Raw genomic sequence first — 21,533 nt, forward strand, 5'->3', positions numbered from 1 at the left:
AGGTGTGGTCAACGGCACGCAACAATGCCCGCGGGCACGTGAGGCAGAGGCTGAGAGCCGGGCTGCAGGCTGCGAGGCTGTCGCCGGCGCCCGACCCCGTGACCCGTGGCCCGCGAGCCTGCCATGCGCGAACCCACTCCCGCTGGCTGGCTGGCTGGCTGGCTTGCTGGTGACCGCCGCCAGCAGTGAGGGGTTGGCCTCTGCGCTGCATCCGCGCCGTGCATCTGCCTCCAGCACCGCCGGTGATCTCCAAGCCCGCCCGCCCTCTGCGTCTCTGTGTCTGTCCAACCTGCTACCGCCTCTGCCTCTGCCTCCGCCTCCGACCACCTCCTGCGCGCCATCGCCAGCCTGCCTCGCCCGCCGTAGAGCCCCAACCCGCACGCACGCCCTCTCGTCCACGTGCTGCCAGCTCGCTGCCGCAGCCGGGCGCGCCTTCCCGCCAAACAACACCCCGGCCGTACGGCGCCCGACCAGCTCAGCGTCACCCGCCTCGTCGCCCTCAACACACACCACCCACCACCCATACCACCACCGCATCACCGCCCGCGCCCGCGCCTGCCCAGCACGCACGCTGCCTGTGCCCGCATCGCGCCGCCTCACCCTCACCTCCACGCCTCTCGCACGCCTCGCGTGTAAACAAACCACCGCCCGCCCACGCCGCCCGCCCGCCCGACTTTCACCCGCTGTCGCTGCGCCCCCACACCGTGACTACGTCCTGCGCAGTCACCCACCCCAGCTCCAGACACACGCCCCGACATGTCCCAGAACAGGCCGTCGGCCTTTTCGAGCTTGAGAATGGGAGGTACGTAGACCCGATGCGTCCGTCCCCGTCGCAATGCCGCGTCCGGTGCTGACCCTCCGTGCAGAAGTCATCCGTGAGAAGGTCCAGGACGGCCTGACCGGCGAGACCAAGGAGATGCAGTACACCCAGTGTAAGATCGTTGGCAATGGCTCCTTCGGCGTCGTCTTCCAGACCAAGCTCTCGCCGTCGGGGGAGGATGCCGCCATCAAGCGCGTGCTGCAGGACAAGCGCTTCAAGGTAGGTCTCTATGAATCCGCGTATCCTCACCCTCCATTGCACCCGCTGACTCCGCGCAGAACAGAGAGCTGCAGATCATGCGCATCGTCCGCCATCCCAACATCGTCGAGCTCAAGGCGTTCTACTACTCCAACGGAGACCGGGTACGCGAAACAGATACACTCATGGGTGTGCAAACAGCTCTGATGGCAGCGCAGAAGGATGAGGTGTACCTGAACCTAGTTCTCGAATTTGTCCCGGAGACCGTTTACCGCGCCAGCCGCCACTTCAACAAAATCAAAACCACCATGCCTATCCTCGAGGTCAAGCTGTACATCTACCAGCTTTTCCGCTCTCTCGCCTACATCCACAGCCAGGGCATCTGCCACAGAGACATCAAGCCGCAGAACCTGCTTTTGGACCCGAACTCTGGCATCTTGAAGCTTTGCGATTTCGGCAGCGCAAAGATCCTGGTGGAGAACGAGCCGAACGTTTCATACATCTGCTCGCGTTACTACCGCGCTCCGGAGCTCATTTTTGGCGCTACAAACTACACTACAAAGATCGGTATGGCCATCAAGAGTTATCGCGTGAATGATGACATGTGATGCTGACAAATCCTAGATGTCTGGTCGACAGGCTGCGTGATGGCTGAGCTGATGCTCGGTCAGCCGCTCTTCCCTGGTGAATCCGGTATCGACCAGCTGGTGGAGATCATTAAAGTGCTGGGCACTCCGACACGCGATCAGATCCGCACCATGAACCCCAACTATATGGAGCACAAGTTCCCGCAGATCAAGCCTCATCCGTTCAATAAGGTCCGAATTCATCGAAAATTGAAAAATGACGCAAGACTAATGCTTCGCAGGTGTTCCGGAAGGCAGACCCGAATGCGATTGACCTCATCTCAAAACTCCTCGAGTACACGCCTACGCAGCGTCTGTCCGCGATTGACGCTATGGTGCACCCGTTCTTTGACGAGCTGAGGGACCCCAACATCAAGCTGCCCGATTCGCGTCACGCCGGCGGGGCGCCCAAGGACATGCCCAACCTTTTCGAGTTCACCCACCACGGTAAGTCATTGATCCCTCCCCCTTGACATGGACACCTCTGATTCTCAAAAGAACTCTCAATCGCACCTCACCTCAACCACCAACTCGTTCCCGCGCACCTCAAGCCCGTCTTGGCCGCGAAGGGTCTCGACATCGACAACCTCCAGCCCTTGACGAAAGATCAGATGATGGCTCGGTTGGATTGAGAGGGCCCTCTCATGAAAAAGAAAAGCAAGCTAGCTCTCTGAACGGGAACGAAGGAAAGTGTCAAGAGCAACAAAAGCATTGAGAGCCACCAACGTCACGAGACCACGCAGCGATGCATTTTGTCTTTGGATCGATAACCACGGCGTTGCTAAAGCCGGTTGTACCCCCGGCGTCTCTGGCGTAAAAGAAAAAGTGCAAGGCTGATCAAAGGGGGGAGAGCCCGGATGGCAAAACTATGCCCGAGCGGCCAGATGGGAAGGGGGGAACCAAACGAGGGGTTTGGGTTTTGGGAAAGCAGCAAATGGGAAAGATACATCTGTTTTGATGACACGGTCTGCGCTTTATCAAGAGCGTGGGAAGAGAAGCGAGAGAAAGATGGCTTGCTGCCCCTTCCATTCTATCCGACCGTGTTTGTTGTTTTTCTGTCTGAAATTCTTCTATTTGCCAGCTTTTTTTCCTCTGCAGCAGCGCGAAAGACTCTGCAAGAAGGGGAAGATTATGTTCCATTTTTTTCCCTCTTATGTCTCCTCTCTCTCTTCGCGTCAAAAACTGCATGTTTCTCGTGATGTCGATTTTTCGATACATGCCGTGGGTTTAACCTTTGGCGCTCCGGGCAGTGGCTGGCTCCACTAGGACCAGCCTTCTTTGGAGACGTCCCGTTGTCGCTGAGTATCTCACACTTCACGTGGTTGGCCATGGACGTTTGAAAAAGACTGGTCGGTCGGCTACAAGTGTCAGCTTTGCTGTTTTATCTCCCACCGGACCAGAGAATACGTCCAGTTTGCGGACATAGTTACTACAAATTTCGTCTTTCTCGTGTAGCACAGGCAATAGATCGGGCACTCCGCAGCTGGCGTGGCACTTTCTGATTGTTCGCAAGCCTCCGGGGGCTGTCAGGTGGCGAGGCGGATCTTGGAGACCTGAGAGAGCATTTGGTCGAGGAACACGTACTGGTACCATTGTCTGAGGCTTCTTCCTAGTTTTACTGCAGTGGTCGACGTTGATTGCTATTTGATCTCGAGTCGGATCATCTGAAAGCTGCTAATCGTTGACGGTCCTGCAGTGTGTTGTCGCCGCTCATCAAGATTAGAACATCGTTCAAGGAACCACTGTGCAGATGAAGGTCCATTGCAGGCTTTCGAGATTCTCCTTTCCGGGTTGGGATAACCCATTAATTACTTGAGGCTGCTCCTTAGTCGATGCAGAAAATCAAGTGTAACCGGGAGAGCAGATATCGATTGAGTAGAGATACCAGAAATGTCATCGTATTTCTAAACAGAGAGGATCCAATGGCTCCCTTCGAGTAGTCAGGGTTAGGGTTGGGGTGAATGAGGTCCGCCTGCCTATTGAACGGCCTAGCTTGCAAGATGGCAGCCTAAGGCATCGAGCGCCGACGTAGCTTGTCGCGCGTTTCAAGAGCATAACGCGCAAGTTCCACCATTGCGCAATCATCGACTGAACAATCTGCAAACATGGCCGACTACGATCGCCGCGACAATAGAGGTGCCGATAGGTACCGCGGAAGTGGTGGCGGAGGGAAGAGGAAGAGATACAGAGGTGAGCTCTCCCAGCCCCGAGTGAGCTTAAGGATACCATCCAAGACGATCTCTGCTCCAAGCGAACGAGCATTGATTGACGGTTTGTGCAGAGGACGACGACTACGAGCGCGACTACCGCAATCAGCGCCATCGCCCTGAAGCTCCGCCCGGCACGAGGATCAAGCGCGGCCTTCTCGACATCGCCGAGGATGCGAACGGCCGCCCGCCGCGCGACATCAAGGAACAGGCCGTCCATATCGCGAAGCTTGCGGCTGAACACTGGGACGATGAATACGTCAGGGAGACGTTCGGCACGGTCGCCATGAAGCTGTGAGCATATCTTTGGAGGAGCCCGAGTCAATGGTGGCATACTGATGGGTCGTAGGATTGTCGAGCAGCCGCTCAAGATTCCGTTCGTGGCCGGCACTGTGCTCTACGCCAACGACGAGAAGCCGGATGTGGCACAGGACATTCTGGGTCGCGTGGCTCCCATGTGCCAGGAGGCGCTGGACAAGGGCGACTGGAGGGGGTTCAAGCTGTTGCTGAGATTCCTGGCTTGTCTGTCGCCGCTCTACAAGGAGGATGGCATCGTACCTATTCTCGACGAGCTGTTTAATAGGGCCGTCGATTTGCAGACGGCGTCACCCGAGGATGTCAGTACACGTGCTGCAAAGCAAGCCAAACTTGAGCTGACGAGTATTCCAGGTTGTGGGCATTGAGCTCGTCAAGATCATCTTGCTGACGGTACCTTACCTACTTGCCTCAGGCGAGCACGTCTCTCTGCAGCAGAGAGCTTCGGAGATTCTGGAGAAGACGGAGATCGTGGCATCTGCCCCTCACGTCTTAGAGGCCCTCGTCGACCCCTATCCGTCCCGTGAAGGCGAGGAGAAACCGATGGCCTTCGGCAGCCTCATTGGGCTCCTGCAGCGCCAGCTGCAAGGCGAAGCTGCGAGTGGGTGGAAGCTGGCTTGCATCCCTCGTGTTTACGAGCCGCGCTCCAAGTCCAACGGCGCAGCAGACGGTGAAGCAAACGGCGATGCTGAGCAATCCGTCGCTTCCCAGCACGCGTTCCCTGCCATTACCGTTCCTTCGCCGATCAACCCCGGGCCGAAGCCGCTCTTCCCTGATGTCTTCTTCTCGCTGTATGCCGACCAGGAGATCGAGTCCGTCCCGCCCACTGCCAACATCGCGGCGTCTCTTGTGCGCGATGGGCTCGTAGACACCATCAACATTCTTGACTTCAACCGCAACGCTGCGGCCAAGATTCTGACCGAGATGGACAACTACTGGACGCCTGGTGCCTTTGCACGCCGCGAGACTGCCTTTGATAAGTTGCGCGACTTCTCCGCGGATGTGTCGAAATGGAAGCCGGAGGATGTCTCAGTCGATGCCATTTTCTCGCAGATCTTCCGCCTCCCAACATCGGAGCACAGATTGGTGTACTACCACTCGGTTATCACGGAGCTTTGCAAAATCTCACCAGCTGCGGTTGCTCCTAGTTTAGGTCGTGCCATCAGATTCCTGTTCCGCAGCCTCGAGTCTATGGACATGGAGCTCTCGTACCGATTCATGGATTGGTTCGCACACCACCTTAGCAATTTTGAGTTCAGGTGGAAATGGGGAGAATGGTAAGACTTCAGAGTGCCTCTCAAAAACTCGCAAACACTAACTTCTGAATAGGATCCCTGAGATAGACCTGCCTGAGATCCACCCCAAGAAGGCATTCATCAACGGAGTATTAGACAAGGAGATCAGGCTTTCCTTTGCCAAGCGCATCCGCGAGACACTGCCAGGCCCCTTCCATCAACTGATCCCCGTAAGCAAGGAGAAAGACATGCCCGATTTCAAATACGCCGACGACAAGACGCCTTTTGCGCCTGAGGGGCGAGAGGTCCTGAGCCTGCTGAAGAAGAAGGCGCCTGAGGAGGACGTTCAGAAGATTCTGGATCAGGTGCAAGAGCAAGCCGCGGCACACGGCTTCGATGACCCTCTCGTTCCCAGCACCGACATCTACATGACCGCCATTCTCAGCGTCGGCTCGAAATCTCTGTCACACGTGCTCTCCACGATCGATCGCTGCAAGGAGCGCCTGCTCGCAGTCGGCGATCAATCCCAACTTGCCCGCCGCCAGATCATCGGCTCCGTCGTCGACTTCTGGGTCGATCATCCCGGCAACGCCGTCAACATTGTCGACAAGCTCCTCAACTACCTTATCATCACGCCCATGTCCGTCATTGAATGGGCGCTGCAGGACCGCCTGGACCGCGGCCGCGCGCTCGCCTCCGCGCAGTGCTACGAGCTCATCTCCATGACCATGCAGAAGGTGACCGAGCGCCTGGGCCAGATCGTCGAGACGCGCAATAATACCGCCGTCTCCTTCGACCAGCGCCAGCAGATCAACGAGGTCCTGCCGCGCGAGCGCCAGAGCGTCCGCGACATGTACGCCGCCATCGAGGACGCCGTCGCCGCCGTCGCCGGCGGGACTCAGGACGAGATGGTCGAGCGCTTCGACGACGGCAGCCCCGAGCGCGACTTGATCACGCTGTGGGGCGAGCGCTGGGCTCGCGTCTGGAGGCGCAAGGCTGCTGTCGAGGAGGCCGTTGTCAGCGACGCGGCTATTGGGCCGTTGGAGGAGCCTGAGCCTGAGCCGGAGCCTGTTGCTCCTGCTGCTGATGGTGGAGCTGCTGATCAGGGCATGGATACTGTTGATGACGTTGAGTAAGCTCTGACTCTCTTCCCTTTCTGTATGTATCATACGAAAAGCGCGGATGCGTAGCTAGGAAACGCGAGGGAAGCTTATCTGCCTGCGTTGGTTCAAATGCGCTGTAGCAATCAAATTCGAGACACTGATATTCTACCTTTGCTCTGTCGACTGGTGTCTGGCGCGATACGCTGCGCAACCGGTCACTATCATCCCATTCGTACGAAGTCACTCCCTCGAGGCCCTTCGGCGTGGGTGCGTCTAGATCTCACTTGGTCACAGACCTTGTCTGTCCTGGTGCTATGGAATAGCGTGATTCGGTACGGTATTACCCTTTGACGTGGGTCTTTCGATGGGTTCGTCTGTACAGTCACAATGGCAGAATCGCGTGTTTGGCGAGAACAAAAGCGAATGGACGGGAGGCATATCATCATCGAGTATGCCGAGACCTTGCTCTTTCCTGACGACTCTGTTTCGAGACCGACTCACGCTGTCGATTGCGCTCGACAGTTTTCACTTGGCGGACGCTTCTGTAGTTTCTGACCAGCTTGTGGCATCCATGATTTTTGCCATATTAAACCTCTCGTGGAACACCGTCACGGATCGAAGATGCAAAACGACTTGCCATTCTCTAGAGCGCCGATGCAAGCACTCGGTGGCATTCTGCCAGCCTACCTTCCTGACTGACATGTACCCTCTTTCGCGAACTGCCCAGGAAAACCCGTTCGCAGGTCATGCTTCGACGCCGTAGGGTCGCTTTGCACAGTGTTCACACCCAGTCGCCCAAACACGCACTTGCTCGTCCCTTGCAATCACACGTAGAGTCCACGATGACGCTGCCAACCTCATCGCACCCTGCTCGTCAAACTCCATCCCATCTTAATGCCCAATAACCCACCTAATCGGCCCTTCGCTCGGCCGCCGGAGCGACCGCCCCGTGATTTGCACCCTCGAAAGAACGCCCGCCCAAGCCCGCAGCGGACATTTCGTCAAAACCATCCCAATCGACTGACGATCGCAACGCGCGCGGGCCGAATCCGACGACGGCCGTACGCTTTGGAGAACATGTGAAATTTTCGCAACGCAGAACCTCGCTTGGAAGAGACCGTGGACGGGCTGCTAGCGCTGGAGAATGGAGGAGCTGGAGGCGGGCGAAGTGGAGAATTGGGAGTCGGAGGACGCTTTGGGTTCGGGATGGTCCCCGATGGGATCGTCGGTGGGTGGAGCGTGAGGGTGTCGGAGGGGAGAGGGATGGAAAGGGTTTTGAGAACCGGGTTGTTGGATGGGTGGCTTTGTTTGGGACTGTGGATGTTGGGGGCTGGGTTGTGGTGAATGTTTCGTTTCGCGGTGTTTTGTTGGCCAGATCGCGTCGGATCGGATCTGAACGTACGTCGTCGGTTGGTGAACGGACGGATGGATTTTCCGCGGAAATGTAGGGGAGATCAACATGTTTTTAGATAGAAAAAAGGCGATTGGACTCCGGTAATTTGCATCAAGGGGAAGAGGCGATTTCGAGATATGCCAATCGACAAGGTTGGCGATATTCGCCTTGAGGATCCCAGAATCCTAGGTTAGCCTTTCTGCCACGATCGAGTCCAAGCCAGTATGTCTTCAAGAACTTCCTTCCAACATCTTTCAGTAGTTGCAACTTACGCTGCTTCAAATCTGCCTCAGAGCTAAATGATCAAGTGGATACTGGTGCGCATGATGCCACTTGAATGGACTGGAATCGGGCGGCGAACACTTTCAAGTCAAAAAGACTTACCTCACCAATGCGTACTTGAAAATGCTGCCGCTTTCAAAGAGGCTGAGATGAGTTCTGAATGCTAATAACCAGAAGTCATCCCCGGCGCGTTCGTATGTTTGTTTGGAATCAAGATTGTCATGCAAACCTGCCGACATTGGCCAATATTGTCGCTCTTTGAGGCATGATTTCAACAGTATCTCACACAGTCGACGTCGACTGAAATCATCATCTAGTACGAGTCCCTTACAATGAAACATATACGCTACACTTCGTACTCGTTCATTCCATGGTATAAGGCACTTCGCAACCATCTTACCATACTTCTTCAACTTCAACGCCATGGCAGACGCCCTGCCCACGTACTCGAAGCCTCTGGGGGATTTGCACCCATACCCCAGGGAAACCTCAGGCCCAAACAACAAGGCACCCACCGAGGCTCTCCGGCCACGCGGCCAAGCTTAGTGTGTATGCTTTTCCTACTTGCGTCGTCGCCAGTACGAGAAAAGGTATACAATTCTCACGCAACCATTGGCTCCCCGGCCTCAACGACCGTCGTGCACGCAAGCCGGGTACATGGGAGTCATAGGAACGACGCGATAAGGGTCATCTGATGGGACTGGAGAAGGGGTCTAGAAGTCCCTCGTGCTACGGAACGAATTTGCTCGTCCTCCCTCTGGCGCGAACGGCTCGTTGTGGAAGAAGTCGGTAGGCTTGCGCAGGAGCTCAATACAAATCACTACTGCAGCGTTGCGTCCGCACCTGTTTCGCGAGAGCACGCCGCTGGACTGCCTGGGATCAACTAGGTGATGTTGTTTCGGCTAATTTGTGGAGCAGCGACCGGAGTCGCTAGGTAGGCTTGGAGCGAAGTCGCTCGTCGCGGAGTGACCGTGGGTGATGCCCCGAGATAAGGAGGGAGGCCTGACGTGTGCTCGGATGCTGGAGCACTGCTTGCTCGGGCCTGTGCAGACTGGTTCAGGTTAGGTGCTGTGGCGAGGGGTTCGTGGATGATGGCAGGGTTTGATGTTGGGGATCATGTGCAGGGCGGTTAGGGTGAATGGAAATGGCGGGCTGACTAGAACAGTATGTCGACCAGCGGAGATCAGTCGGACCCTAGCTATTCTTCTGCGCCAACATCCGCGGGAAGGGTACGAGGAGAGGTACGGGGCGCGGCTGGCGCACACAGCGAAGCCGCGTCACATACGAGGTCTGGAAGGGCAACAGCTTGCTGAGACACGGAGAGGTGTCGTCAACCATCGCGCGCGAAACCCGGAGATGCGAAGGGCAACGGGCCATCACGATGGTGTGCGAATGTCTGGTAGAAGTGTGCCAAAGGCGACGGGCAGCGGTCTCGGGAAACGTCGTATTTGTCCATGGGCGCCAGGTAGCGACAGGGCCTGCGGCTGGCGTGGGCTCACGCCGATTGCGAAGGCCGCGAATCACGATCCACGGTAGTCTACGTTGACAGGTTCCAGATGCAGGCGTGAATCACCACTCACGAGCAGCAGCGCGCTTATGTTGGCAGTGGCGGCGGGATCGCCTGCGAAGAGAGGCGGTGCTGCTGCTTGATCTTGTGGCTACGGCCAGTGTGAGGTACCCCGGTACGAGCGCGGCTGGTGCCGGTGTGAGACAACAGGTACGATGGCCAACCCCTCCCCCGGGATCGGTGACAGATGGAATCAGGCAATCGCATGCAGCGCTGGTACGCAGCGCGAGATCAGCGCCGTTCTAGATGCAGCAGGGCAACGCGGGCGTTTGTGACGGATGTGCTGTGTATGGTAGGCCGGTGTTGCTGACCGGACCGCTCTGCGAAGTGGCTGTTGCGCAATTACCTCTATCCCTGCCGGGGCCGGTATATCCCGTGGGGCATATGATGCAGGCTGGCGGCGGATGCTGACCTGGAGCGCTGAGGAGTGCAGATCGCAGAGCCCGGCAGGCGGTGGATGCGCATGGCTCGATAGTGCTCGACGATATGGGCGCGCGCTATAGCCCGCCACTGGCAGTTTCAGGCCGGGCGTGCCAGGGTCGCGGCGGGCGGCGTGTGGGCTGCGAGGGCGGAGGTGGTGGCGCGCCGCAGCAGGAACGGCCATGTGGGCTGGCTGCTGTGTTGCAGGCTACAGAACCGACGACTTGGATCACAGGATGTGAGGTTCACAACGGTCGCGGGAGCTGCGCGACAGAGTTCAGGGCAGGCGGGAGCGTGCATTGAGTTCGACGACGCACGAGATACGGCGTGCGGGCGTTCTTCAAGCGCGGCCAGGGCAGGCGATGCTGCGGTGGCTCCTCGAGGCCGAAGGCAAACTGCACCCAAACTGCTGCTGCGGGCAGGCGGGAGCGAATGGGCGCAGGCGATCCTCATCTTGGGCGGCGCGCGGGCGGAGGGCGCCCGCCTGGCAGAGCGACGCCTCGTAACGCACGAGACGAGGACGAGGGCTCAAACAAGGGCTTTGACGCAGCGGGCGTGGGCGGGTCGCAGGATGCTTGCTGCCCGTGCAGCGGGCTGGAGGCCCAGGCGTGGCGGCCACCCACGCACGCAGCAGGACGCGCTCGACAGGGCTCGCGCTAGGAGATGCTGGCCGAGTGCCTTGTGGTGGAGGGTGGACGGCGAGGACGGGCGGCTGACGGCTGCGAGCGGCGGCATTACAGTACAGTGTTCTCGTGGTGGTGGGGGTGTGGCCCGCCGTGCAGGTCGCGCATTCGTTGCCGTGTGTGAGCAGCGTTATTTATTCACCGGCGCGGCGATTGCCAGGGACGAACCCGACCGGCACCGTCGTGTGCTGCGCCCGCCGGGCATGGATGCGCACAGGCGAGCGAGCAGGGCCACGGCGACGCTGGCTCTGCAGCTGCGCGCGCGGGCATTGCACGATCTACCGAGCAATAGTAATTTGGCTACACACGCATACAGCGCCAGAAGTGAAGTGTGCATAGCGCGCGCACAAGTCTGCCGCTCAGCCCGTCACGGCGAGGATCGCGGCTACACCCCGGATCACCGCGCTCATCATCATCGGCATCATCATCATCGCCATCATCATCAGCAGCTCTCTGGCGCCGGCGGTTGGGTCGACGGCGACTGCGCGGCGATTTGAGTTGCGGCCACCCCCCGGAAGTGAATTGGGAAAGCTCTTGCCGAATCGGGCGAAGCTCTTAGCTCACGCGTTATTTGCTACACCTCCAGCACACGCAGCCATTGGCCGCCGCCACCCATTTTCGCGCACGCTCATTCGGTCCGAGCAGCAGAGAATTCGGTAGCCCCGGGCCTCGTCGTCGGCGGGCGGTCTGACCTGCGCGGCGCACGCTGGCACGAAAAAGCGCAGTGGGCGAGTGGGCGAGTGGGTGGCTAGCGTGCCGAGTTGAGGCTCTCTGCTCGCCGGGCTCGGCTCCGGTTGCGCTCACGCAAGGACGCCAGCGCCAGAGGCAGAGCGAGCGAGCGAGCGAGCGACGACCGCCCGCCCGCCCGCCCGCGCAGGCGAGCGGTGGCAGCGCGTCCTAATTGGGCCTTGGGGAGTGCGCTGCCGCAACGGCCTCGTAGGCACGGCCGCGCAGCAGCGAGCGACAACCACACGCCCACGCGCCCTACCGAGGTATGATGGCATGGCCAACGGCGGCGCATTCAACAGGGCCAGGCGGCCAGGATCCGCGCTCCACCAGTCCATGCGCAAATCTCATCGATCCCAGGGCGTCACAGCCACGCGCGCCGTCTCACGTTCCTGACGCTGGTGTGGAGTCCGGGCGGGCTCGCGGCTCCTGCTGCTGCGGGCTCGCAGGCCCAGCGCGGCGCACCACCATCACATGCCATGCCACCCCGCCAAATGGCGCCAGAGCGTCGCGCACTAGCGGGGCAGCGTGCCAGAGAGCAGCAGCAGCAGCAGCAGCAGCAGCAGCGTGAGTGAGGCCGCCGGCGGTGCTGGCGCGGCCGCGTCACGGCGTGCCGGGCCAGGGAGCAGCGCGCCAGAGCGCCAGAGTGCCAGAGCGCGCGCCGGGGGGAGGCGAGGAACAGAGGGGAGAGCAGCGGGAGCAGGGCGAGTGGCAGCAGCAGCAGCAGCAGCATCGGCAGCTGTAGCAGCAGCAGATGCGCGGCCAGAGGACCTACGGCTCGCATGGCACTGCCGACCCTGGCCAGCGGGCAGCGTGTGTGGACGGTCTGGCGGGCAGGTGAGGTCAGGCCCGCCGGTCGCGGTGGTGCGCAGGCTGGCTGGCACGCTGGCTGGCCTGCCGGCAGTGATCAGCGCGGGCTTGGGCGGCGGCGGGGGAGGCCTCGGAGGGCTGGCGTGTGCCTCGCCGTGCGGGAGCCGAGGGCAGAGCCAGTCGCGGCGAAGGGAGGGAGGGAGGGTGGCATTACCTTACTGTGCTGCCGCCAGGCCTGCCAGGCCTGCCCGGCCTGCCCGTGGCTCGCGGCCGGAGGCGCATCCCAGCTCATCTCATCCATCACTCGAGAGAGGGCCGGCCTGCTCCAGCACCGAGGGCACCAGCAGCAGCAGCAGCAGTAGCAGCAGCAGCAGTAGCAACAGCACCATCTCCAGCACCCGCCAGCGCCAGCGCCAGCGCCAGCGCCAGCGCCAGCCTACGCACTACGCACTACGCACTACGCACTACGCACCCGCGCCAGCGCCCGCCCAACCTTGGGACGCAGCTGCGAGGGCGAGTTGCGGCGCGCGCAAACCCAGTTACTCTTATGCTTAACTGTGGGGTTAGCCGCGCGCGCCCAAACCCGCCGCGATGCGCTGCGCTCGGCCTCTGCCACCCTCTGCCACAGTCGCTGCACTCGCCCGCCTGCGTTCCGTGCGCCGTCTGGATGCCGCTGACTCGCGCCTGCGCTCTGCAGACCACGCCTGCATTGATAATATCTGCCACCCTCGAACCTTCCCTCTCCTCCCCCAGACTCGCGCGCCCAACCTTGAGCTTCCCAGATCACGCTGACTCGCCCGCCGTGCCGTGACGACTCCAGCAACACCCAACACCTCGCGCTCGCCTGCAACCCACGCCCCGTCGCCCCGTCATCCGCGCGTAGACGTCGACCGCCGCCAGCCAGCACCACCACCACCACCACCAGTGCCACCACCACCACCACCTGCACCACCTCAACCACCACCACCACCCTCACCACCGCGTGCGTCGCCGTCCGTCACCGCCCGCGTCTTGCCTCGCCTCGCCCGCCGCGCCGCTGCACCGCCGCCCTCCGCCGCCGGCCTGCAGACGCGTCGACCTCGGACCCGCCCAGACCAGACCCTGCCAGCGGGGTGGATGCCATCCCCCAGGTGCCAATTTATTCCCTCCGGCTCCAGGTCGCAGCCCAACGATTGAAACTCCATCTTGCTCACCCTGCAATCTTCACTGCAGTGCCGCCGTCCCAGATCGCAGCTCAAGCGTGAACCCTCGCCGCCCAAGCTTTGCCCCGGGTCTTGCTGGATCGCAACTTAAATACGCTCCTGCTCTCCGAACTGACTTTTGCCTGCCACTCTACTCCAAACACAGTACCTGTCAATCCAAACTCTCACCAACGTCGCCATGAGCGCAGGCGGCGCAGGGCCTTTGGTGCCCACCTTCCAGGGCTTCGTCCAGAACAGCATGGACGGCCTCATCCTCTTCGAGGCCTGCCTGAGCGGCAAGCTTCACCACGTCCCACGCAGGCCTCACGACCGCGAACGCAACCAGCTCATCAAAAGCGGCAACATCTTCATCTACGAGGAGAACGCCAGCGGCATCAAGCGATGGACCGACGGCGTAGCCTGGAGTCCCAGCCGCATCCTGGGCAATTTCCTCATCTACCGTGAGCTCGACAAGCCGTTCCCTCCCGGAGAGAAGAAGCGCGCCATCAAGCGAAAGCGCAGCAGCCTTCCTGGCGATGGATTCCAGCGTCAGGATTCTGACAGCCAGGAGAACGCTGACATGCAGAGGCCAATCACTCCACCCGAGCCGCCCGTTAACGCAGACGCGAAACCTGGTCTTCCAAGCTCTGAGCAGGACAAGGAACTCGAACGCTCTCTCATCGGCTCGCTGGTCGATAGTTACGGCTTCCGCGCTGACGGTCTGGTCAAGAAGACGATGAGCATCTCCATCAACGGCATTTCGCATCACATGGTATCGTACTATAAGGTCGACGATGTCAAGCACAACGCGCTCGCAAGGCCGCTTCAAGATCCTCGTCTTCAGCACATCTCCGTCAGGCCCGAGCTGTATCTCAAGCAGAACTTCCGCGCACCCATCGAGGAGACCGAGCACTACGCGATCGACGGCCAGATGCACGCTCACCCGCAGATGATGTACAACCCCATGGCTGCTGGAGGACAAGCCGTCAGGCCTGGTCAATACTTCGGGGGTGCACAGTACCCGGGAATGTACGCTCCCATGACGACTACATCTGCGGGCCATGCTGCCATGTACAGTGCAATGCCTGGAACTCAGTGGGCACAGCCGGGCGCGTCTTCCTACAGCGCTCCAAATAGCTACGCGTCCAGCTCCTACGGTAGCTACTACAAGCCCGGATCTCAACCGTCTGCTGGTGTCAAACCGGAAGACTCACAAGGCTCGTCGCAGTCGATGGGATACAGCAATCCTTATCCCGCGTCATATCAAGGTATGCAACGCGATGGTGCTCACAGCTCTGCCAGCATGATGCCCCAATCCAGCTACCAGACGCCCGTAGCACCTGCTTCATCCACCTTTGGCTCGATGAGTGCACCTACAGGCCGCTCGTCATATAGCGGCGGCGTCACCAGCCCTACGACCAATGGCGCCAGCCATCAGATGTACAGCGCTCCTCAAGGCACTCCGTCCGTACCTGCCCAGCAATACGCCGTGCGCTCTCCCTCTCAAGGCTACGGAATGCAGGGTGCCCCTCCCAGCGCAAGCACGCAGCAATCGCCCCATGCGAGCATGAAGAGCCCGCACACTGGTGCCCCGCCCAGCGGCACTCCTGTGCAGTCGATGTCCCACGATCCTTATCGTTCCGGCTCTTACGCAGCACCCCACTCAGCACACCACAGCGGCGACATGAGCGGACTCGGCATCAGTGGCAGTGCAGGATACGGCCACAGCTATAGTTCGTCCGGCCAGAACTTCCGACCGGTCGGTGAGGTTGCAACGGCGCAGGCTGCCGGCGGCCACTATTCCCAGTAGGATGGGACTTCACGACGCTACCGTGGACCTCTTCCGAACCCAACCCTATCTCGTCCTGCCTCTGAGCCTGGTTCCACGTCCGCGACCAGGAAGCTGAAGTTGGAGGAGCCGGTCAAGAAGGAAGAGGATGACCACGAGGAGAAGGTGAAGCAGGAGAAGACTTTCGATTGATACGCTGCAGTGTACCCGGGATATCATCCTGCGGGCCAGTCAGATGATGCCATTGCTTTTCTGTACAGGTTGTTGTTTCTTTCCTTTCAGTTCTCTTTTTCGCCTTCGAGAAAATAATTCAACACAGGCGCTTGCACCTGGGAATCCTGGGTTAATGCCAAAGGGAAGAGAGGGACCTTTCATGGCCGAGTCTCTCTCGAGGGGGCGGCGTTTTATTGATTTTGCCTGAACCAGCAACGTTTGTTCAGATGACCACGGGGAACACAAAAACGACTACAAGGATGGGATTCTTATAGGGGGCCTGGGAAATTCACGAGCCGGCCTTTGAGCCTGGCTCTGTACGATTTTATGGGAAATCCGCCAGTCAATCAGCAACAGTGGGAAAAACGAATGGGAGAAACCATCCAAAGGAGAAGGCTTTTGTGAGCGCTTTTATTTGATTTTTGATTGAAACTCTCGAGTTGAGTTCTTGGTTTTCGCGCTTTTTCTACTAGGTGCAAGTGGTACTCTATTTCATTTTCTTTCGGTCAGGGCTGGCTTTTCTGCTTACTATTATCACCGCCGTCTCTTTGACTCTGGCAATCCTTTTGCTTACGAACGATTTCTCGCGTTCCCATCACTACACCAGTGTTCCCTCTTCCCCTTTTCGGCTCCCTTCTCTCGAAAGGGAAACCCGCTGTCTCGTTTCAGGTCGATATTGTCCAAACCTCGTATACGATATCTCGGTCTAATCCTGCTGATGCCCAACCTTTCTCTCCGCTCCGTCTCGCCCCCCGGCTACGCGCAGGCGTCCCACCACGAACCGTGCTCGGCCTGAGCATGTTTCCCCGGCGCTGCAGAACGAGCCCCCTAGAGCACGCACGCAGCACGCAGCACGCAGCCTCTAACCACTCCGCGTCATGGACAGACACTACTGCTGCAGGATTTCTCTCGCCTGCCTGGCAAGTCCCGCCGGAAAATAATCCTCCTCGCCCCAGCTTTGACCAGATCAATGCTCAACTCGTCTTTGACCAACTAAACCCAAAGAGACCAAAAGCGCCCAAGCGCGCTCCCCCCTCCTCGCATCTCACGTCGTCGGTTCCTCGCGGCTGAAGGATTCCGGATTTTATCCTGCGCTTTGTTTGATCTGCATTCGCTTCGCTTCGCTCCATCTCGTCTCGAGCCCTTCCCGCCGCCGCGGACGGACGACGGACGCTTAGCTAACGCATGCGCGCTCGCTTACAACGACCGGCCGGCTCGACGAGACTAAGGGCGTTGTTTGCTCCTGCGCGACTTTTCGGCGAGGCTTGATGGGAGGATTGATCGACCGCGCAGACGCACGCGGTCGAACCCCCACCGCCTTTTCCGCTGGCCAGCCAGCCAGCCAGCCAGGCAGGATGGCGGGTGGCGGGTAGTGGACGGCGGTACGAGCCATCGTGTCAGCAAGGGTGGGAGTGGAATCCGCGCAGGGCGAACATCGATCAGTGAGTAGTGTCATGGCACGTACGGTCACGGCCGTATCTGCTCGCCCGCCCTCGAGAACTGGCCGCTCGCGTCGCCGCACGACACACAGCACTTTGCTTTGCCATTTGAACACGGCCAAAATCCTACTCCACGCCGCCCTTCGCCTCACTCACGTCCGTCGCTCCACCTGAGCGGTACTCCAGCAATCACCCATCCAGGCCCCCCGCGCGCTTTAGCTCCCGCCCACCCATCCAACTAGGGCCTCGCATCCCCATAGCCCATAACCTTCCTTCCCAGCAGCCCCAAAACACTAGCCACCAGGAAACCCTTAGGGCCGCGTCGTGGGCCCTCGTCGCAGGCCGCGCCGAGGGGGGGAGGGGAGGGGCAAAGCCTCGCGCACGTGTGTGCGCGGTAGTAGCAGTAGGGACTTAGCCCTGCGACTGTCTTCAGATCCTTCGCCCGGCGAGCTGAACTGTGGTACTGGGTTCTTGGGCCGGGGGGGTTTGTGCGGTCGGTGGCGCAGGGGCTGGCGTGCGGACGGGTACGCACGCACGCACGCGTGATGGGGTTGAGTTTTGGGGGGAGCGGGAGGGTGTGATTCGGCGGTGGGGTTTGGGGGGCTGCTTGCTTGCTTGCTTGCTTGCTTGGTTGCTGGGTACTTGTTACGTGCTATGCTATGCTATGCTATGCTGTGCGTGACGTGACGTGACGTGACGGGAAGGGTGTGTAGAGCGGTAGGTAGTACGGTAGTCGCAACGGCGCCGCGACCGACCGACGGATGGATCGACTGGCTGGCCGCCGCTGGGGCCGGCTTGTTTCCATTGATCGTCGTCGTCGTCGCGCGAGGTAGGGGAAACGCACGCGACGGCGGCGGGGATCGTCAGGATGGGATGGGGGAGCTAGCGAGCGATGCATGGATGGAGACATGGGATTCTGAGAAGAGTGGGGGGAGGCTATTTCCCTGTTCTGCTGCGCCTGCTCTAGCGCTGCGCTGCCGGCCGGGCGTCGCACACGAAACGATACGACACGAGGTTCACGCCTAGTCTAGTTCACATCGACATCCATGTCCATGGCAGCAAGCGGCCGCCTTCCGCGCCGATCGACGGAGCGAGCTAGCGCTGCGGTTCCTCGCGAGCATCCTCCTCGAGCCTTGGGAGGGAGGGAGCGAGGGAGCCGTTGCGATCTCGCTCGCCTAGCTGCATGCAGCGCCGGCGCGTCGCTCTGCCGGTCGGGCTCGGGCCCGGGAGGCGCTGTGAGTACACAGCCATGCCGGAAGTTAGTCGATCGCCTCGTCGGACTTGAGCCCTGTGGTTTGCCGTTTGGGAGTGGGAGGGCGTTTTCCTATCGGGCCGTTTGCCTGGGGAGGCGTTTTTTGGGGGGAGATGGGTGATTAGTGATCTGGGAGTGGTGATGATGCTTGCGTGCATGGTGCATGGGCTGTTGATCTCTTGAGGGTTTTAGCGGCCGCGGGGTGGGAAGTGGAGGGGGCTTGTTGGGGATGATGGCACGGGCTGGATTGGACGGTGGGTGCGGATGATGGTACGCTGGACGCAAGCAAGACGACACGGTGGTCCAAGGGTAAATTGGGCGACGGGCTCGGCATGTGGGCGTTGGAGGAGCGGATGAAGTCGCAGGGCGCTGGGGCGGCGGAGGCAGGTGCGAGGGGCTGCAGAGCTCGTATCGACGCGAGGGGAGGGGCATGAAGTGAGGTCGCCGGGGCAGGGCGTGAGTGGGCGCGGCGGCAGCGGCTGGCGTGCGCACCGGCTTTCCGGGTCGCCGGGATCAGGAGGCGTGGGAGGGCCGGGGGGCTGTGCGCAGTGCGGCGCGACAGGTGCAGGCGAGCAGGATTTGCGGATGCGAGCTTGCAGCTCGCTTGGCCTTGGCGGGGCAGCGATCGTCGCCTGCCCGAGCAGCCCGTGAGAGCCTGGCCATCTCAGGCCATCTCAGGCCGTCCAGCCCTGCCCTGGCACGCCTGGCCCGCCTGGCCTCGCGCGAACGACCGACACCCGCCGAAACAGGTCCGCCAACACCCACCGCCGGCACCAGCGCGTCAAAGCCCCCCGGGCCACCCAACGCCCCTCCAGCTGCTGCTGCGCGCCCGGGCCACCCGCTCCGCAACGCCCTTCCCGCCGCTTGCGATTGCCCCGCCCGGAGACTGCCTGTGGCTGCCTTGCTGCCTTGCTGCCTTGATAGTTTTGTGGCCTTACTGCCTGGCTGCCTGTGGCTCCATTTCTGCCTTAATGGTTTGTTGCCTGACTGCCTGGCCTTGCTCCTCTGCTTCCCCGATCACGTGCTCCATCACCCCGACTTCAGCTGCCCAGCGCTCGCCTTCCTGTCTGCCTGCGCTCATCGCTCGCCATGCCTGCGCTCTTCTGTCGCCAGGCTGCGGCGTCATGTGACCTCATCCTCTCCAAGAGGGCCTTCTCTACCTCACCTGCCCTCACACCCTTTCGACCCCGGCCGGCCGCCTTGCGAAAGGCCTTTCCCTGCCATGGCTTGCTTGCCCGAAGCGTCTGCTCTTTCTCCAACGGTACGCCGGCCGCCGCCTCACGTGGCCATCCTCCCGACCCTTGCAACGCGACGATCCGTGCTACCCAGGGCTCATCGTAAGCAGTAGCCCTAGCATCGCCTTCCGTGCCAACACTCCCTAACGGCACCCAGACCTTGCCATAACGACCGCCTCCTAAGGCCCATCGCTTGTCTACCACAGACTAGGTCCTACTCTGCCGAGCCCGATCGGCCAAAGCAATCAGACGACAAGTCGCATAGTGTAGGTTCCGTCTTGCGTCTTTCCTATCTGCCCTTTCCCACCGGCGGACGATCGCATTCCTTCGCGCAACTGCGGCACTGGCTCCGAATCGGTCAAGCCACGCCCTCGCCATGAGTGGTCACATGAGCAACACTCCATGCGCCCTCCCGTTGCAGGTCTCACCCGCTGACGTGGGTCGGGTGTTGCAATCTTGCATGGTGTTTGGCTCTGCATGTGCAGAGGCAGAGTTTGTAAGCCACGTTGCGGATGGTTGCCACTTTGTTGACCTCACTTGCAAGCCAGATATCACGTGATACATCAACCACCACCCATTCGGACTTCACTATCACCAAATCGGGCCAGGACGTGTAATACAATCACAATGATGCTGACATATGCTAATAGCCACCTTCACCCTCACCACAGCAGCAAGGCCCGTCAAAGGTGCCCCTTACCGCCGCCTTGCAAAATGCTCGCGAACGTACCAAGTCCGCCACCTCTGCCCTTCGTGATACCGTCGCCCGCGCTACACGGCCCAAAAACGAGAACATCTACAACATCCCCAACTTACTAACCTTCACCCGCCTCGTCGCCGCCCCCACCACCGCCTACCTCCTCCTCCACGACCAACATACCGCGGCTCTCCTCCTCTTCGCCTACGCCGGCATCACCGACCTCATCGACGGCTACCTCGCGCGCAAATGGAAGCTGCAGACTGTCGCCGGCTCCGTCATGGACCCCATGGCCGACAAAGCCCTCATGATAATCATGACCGCCACGCTCGGCATCAAAGGCCTCATCCCCGCCTCCCTTGCCGCCCTCATCCTCGGCCGCGACGCCAGCCTCGCGATCGCCGCAATCTACTACCGCTACGCCTCGCTGCCCGCGCCCAAGACCTTCCTCCGCTACTGGGACTTCTCCCTGCCCAGCGCCGAGGTCCACCCCACGACCGTCAGCAAGTACAACACCTTCCTGCAGCTGCTGCTGCTCGGCTCCGCGCTCGCGCTGCCCGTGCTCACCGCCGACTCGCACCACCTGCCCGTCCTGCACGACCTGGGCCTGGGCGACCTGGACCTGCAGGCCGCGAAGCGCTACTTCGAGTACGTCGTCGCGGCCACGACGGTCTGGAGCGGCGCGAGCTATGCGTTTTTGAAGAGCGCCGTGACGATTCTGGGCGACGACGCGGCGCTGAAGGCCAAGCAGGGGGCGAGGGGGAGGGCGATCATCGGCGTTACGTTTGGCGGGGTGCTGTTGGTTTCGCTTTGGTTGGCTGTGGCTGTTGATGAGAAGCGGGATGAGGAGGCTGAGGGGGAGAAGGCGAAGAAGCAGGCCGCTGAAGCCTGATGTGCTTTGGGACTTGATCTTCGAGGCTGGGACTGTGTACGATTCATCATAGGGGAAGGGATCTCATTCGCATTCTGTTTTGTCAAAATCATGCAAAAGGGAGAAATTTGTCTGTAACAGTAGTTGTAGCAGTAGTTAAAAAAAAAAGAATATCACAGCATTTTCCGGAATCAAGCAAAGTAGAAAGGACAAGAGAGCCTAGCTCCGAAAAAAAAAAATCAATGACCAAGTCGGTAGTCCCCGTGCGTCTCCCAGCAAGGGCCTGGAAAGGACCATCCATCTGAGACAGAGACAGTAAACTCCCCAATGCCACATGTCTCTTCGACTCCCCAATTATACCTTTTTGTTTGGAATGCCTCCTCCCCTCCACTGAACCCCGAGTCCACATTCGATGCCTTTTCTCGTCACGGAGAGGACGCTCACAACGCCTCGCCCCGTGAGAGAGTCCCT

At 60.2% G+C, this 21,533-nt stretch overlaps 4 protein-coding genes across 4 annotated transcripts; all 4 read left to right on the forward strand.

Annotated features, from left to right (window-relative positions):
- The first annotated feature begins 241 nt into the window (after positions 1-241).
- Positions 242-2,798, forward strand: GSK1 (Glycogen synthase kinase 1). The gene is made up of 7 exons (XM_069369195.1): positions 242-802; positions 867-1,039; positions 1,099-1,182; positions 1,237-1,585; positions 1,643-1,836; positions 1,887-2,091; positions 2,143-2,798. Exons 1-7 carry the CDS (start codon positions 757-759, stop codon positions 2,274-2,276), a joined length of 1,185 nt encoding a protein of 394 aa, XP_069233891.1. The 5' UTR covers positions 242-756; the 3' UTR covers positions 2,277-2,798.
- Positions 2,799-3,722: 924 nt separating this feature from the next.
- Positions 3,723-6,678, forward strand: WHR41_00590 (uncharacterized protein). Its single transcript, XM_069369196.1, has 5 exons — positions 3,723-3,834; positions 3,926-4,145; positions 4,201-4,468; positions 4,521-5,443; positions 5,496-6,678. The coding sequence occupies exons 1-5, from the start codon at positions 3,750-3,752 to the stop codon at positions 6,535-6,537; spliced, it is 2,538 nt and encodes an 845-aa protein (XP_069233636.1). The 5' UTR covers positions 3,723-3,749; the 3' UTR covers positions 6,538-6,678.
- Positions 6,679-13,765: 7,087 nt separating this feature from the next.
- Positions 13,766-15,376, forward strand: WHR41_00591 (uncharacterized protein; the record flags this gene model as incomplete). Its single annotated transcript, XM_069369197.1, has 1 exon — positions 13,766-15,376. One exon carries the CDS (start codon positions 13,766-13,768, stop codon positions 15,374-15,376), a length of 1,611 nt encoding a protein of 536 aa, XP_069233637.1.
- Positions 15,377-19,269: 3,893 nt separating this feature from the next.
- On the forward strand, positions 19,270-21,243 carry WHR41_00592 (uncharacterized protein). Its single transcript, XM_069369198.1, has 3 exons — positions 19,270-19,596; positions 19,652-19,760; positions 20,145-21,243. The coding sequence occupies exons 1-3, from the start codon at positions 19,349-19,351 to the stop codon at positions 21,081-21,083; spliced, it is 1,296 nt and encodes a 431-aa protein (XP_069233638.1). The 5' UTR covers positions 19,270-19,348; the 3' UTR covers positions 21,084-21,243.
- Positions 21,244-21,533: the final 290 nt, after the last annotated feature.

Source organism: Cladosporium halotolerans, assembly GCF_011745625.1.
Source record: "Cladosporium halotolerans strain TM138-S3 chromosome Unknown Sca2, whole genome shotgun sequence".
In the NCBI taxonomy this organism is placed as follows: Eukaryota; Fungi; Ascomycota; class Dothideomycetes; order Cladosporiales; family Cladosporiaceae; genus Cladosporium; species Cladosporium halotolerans.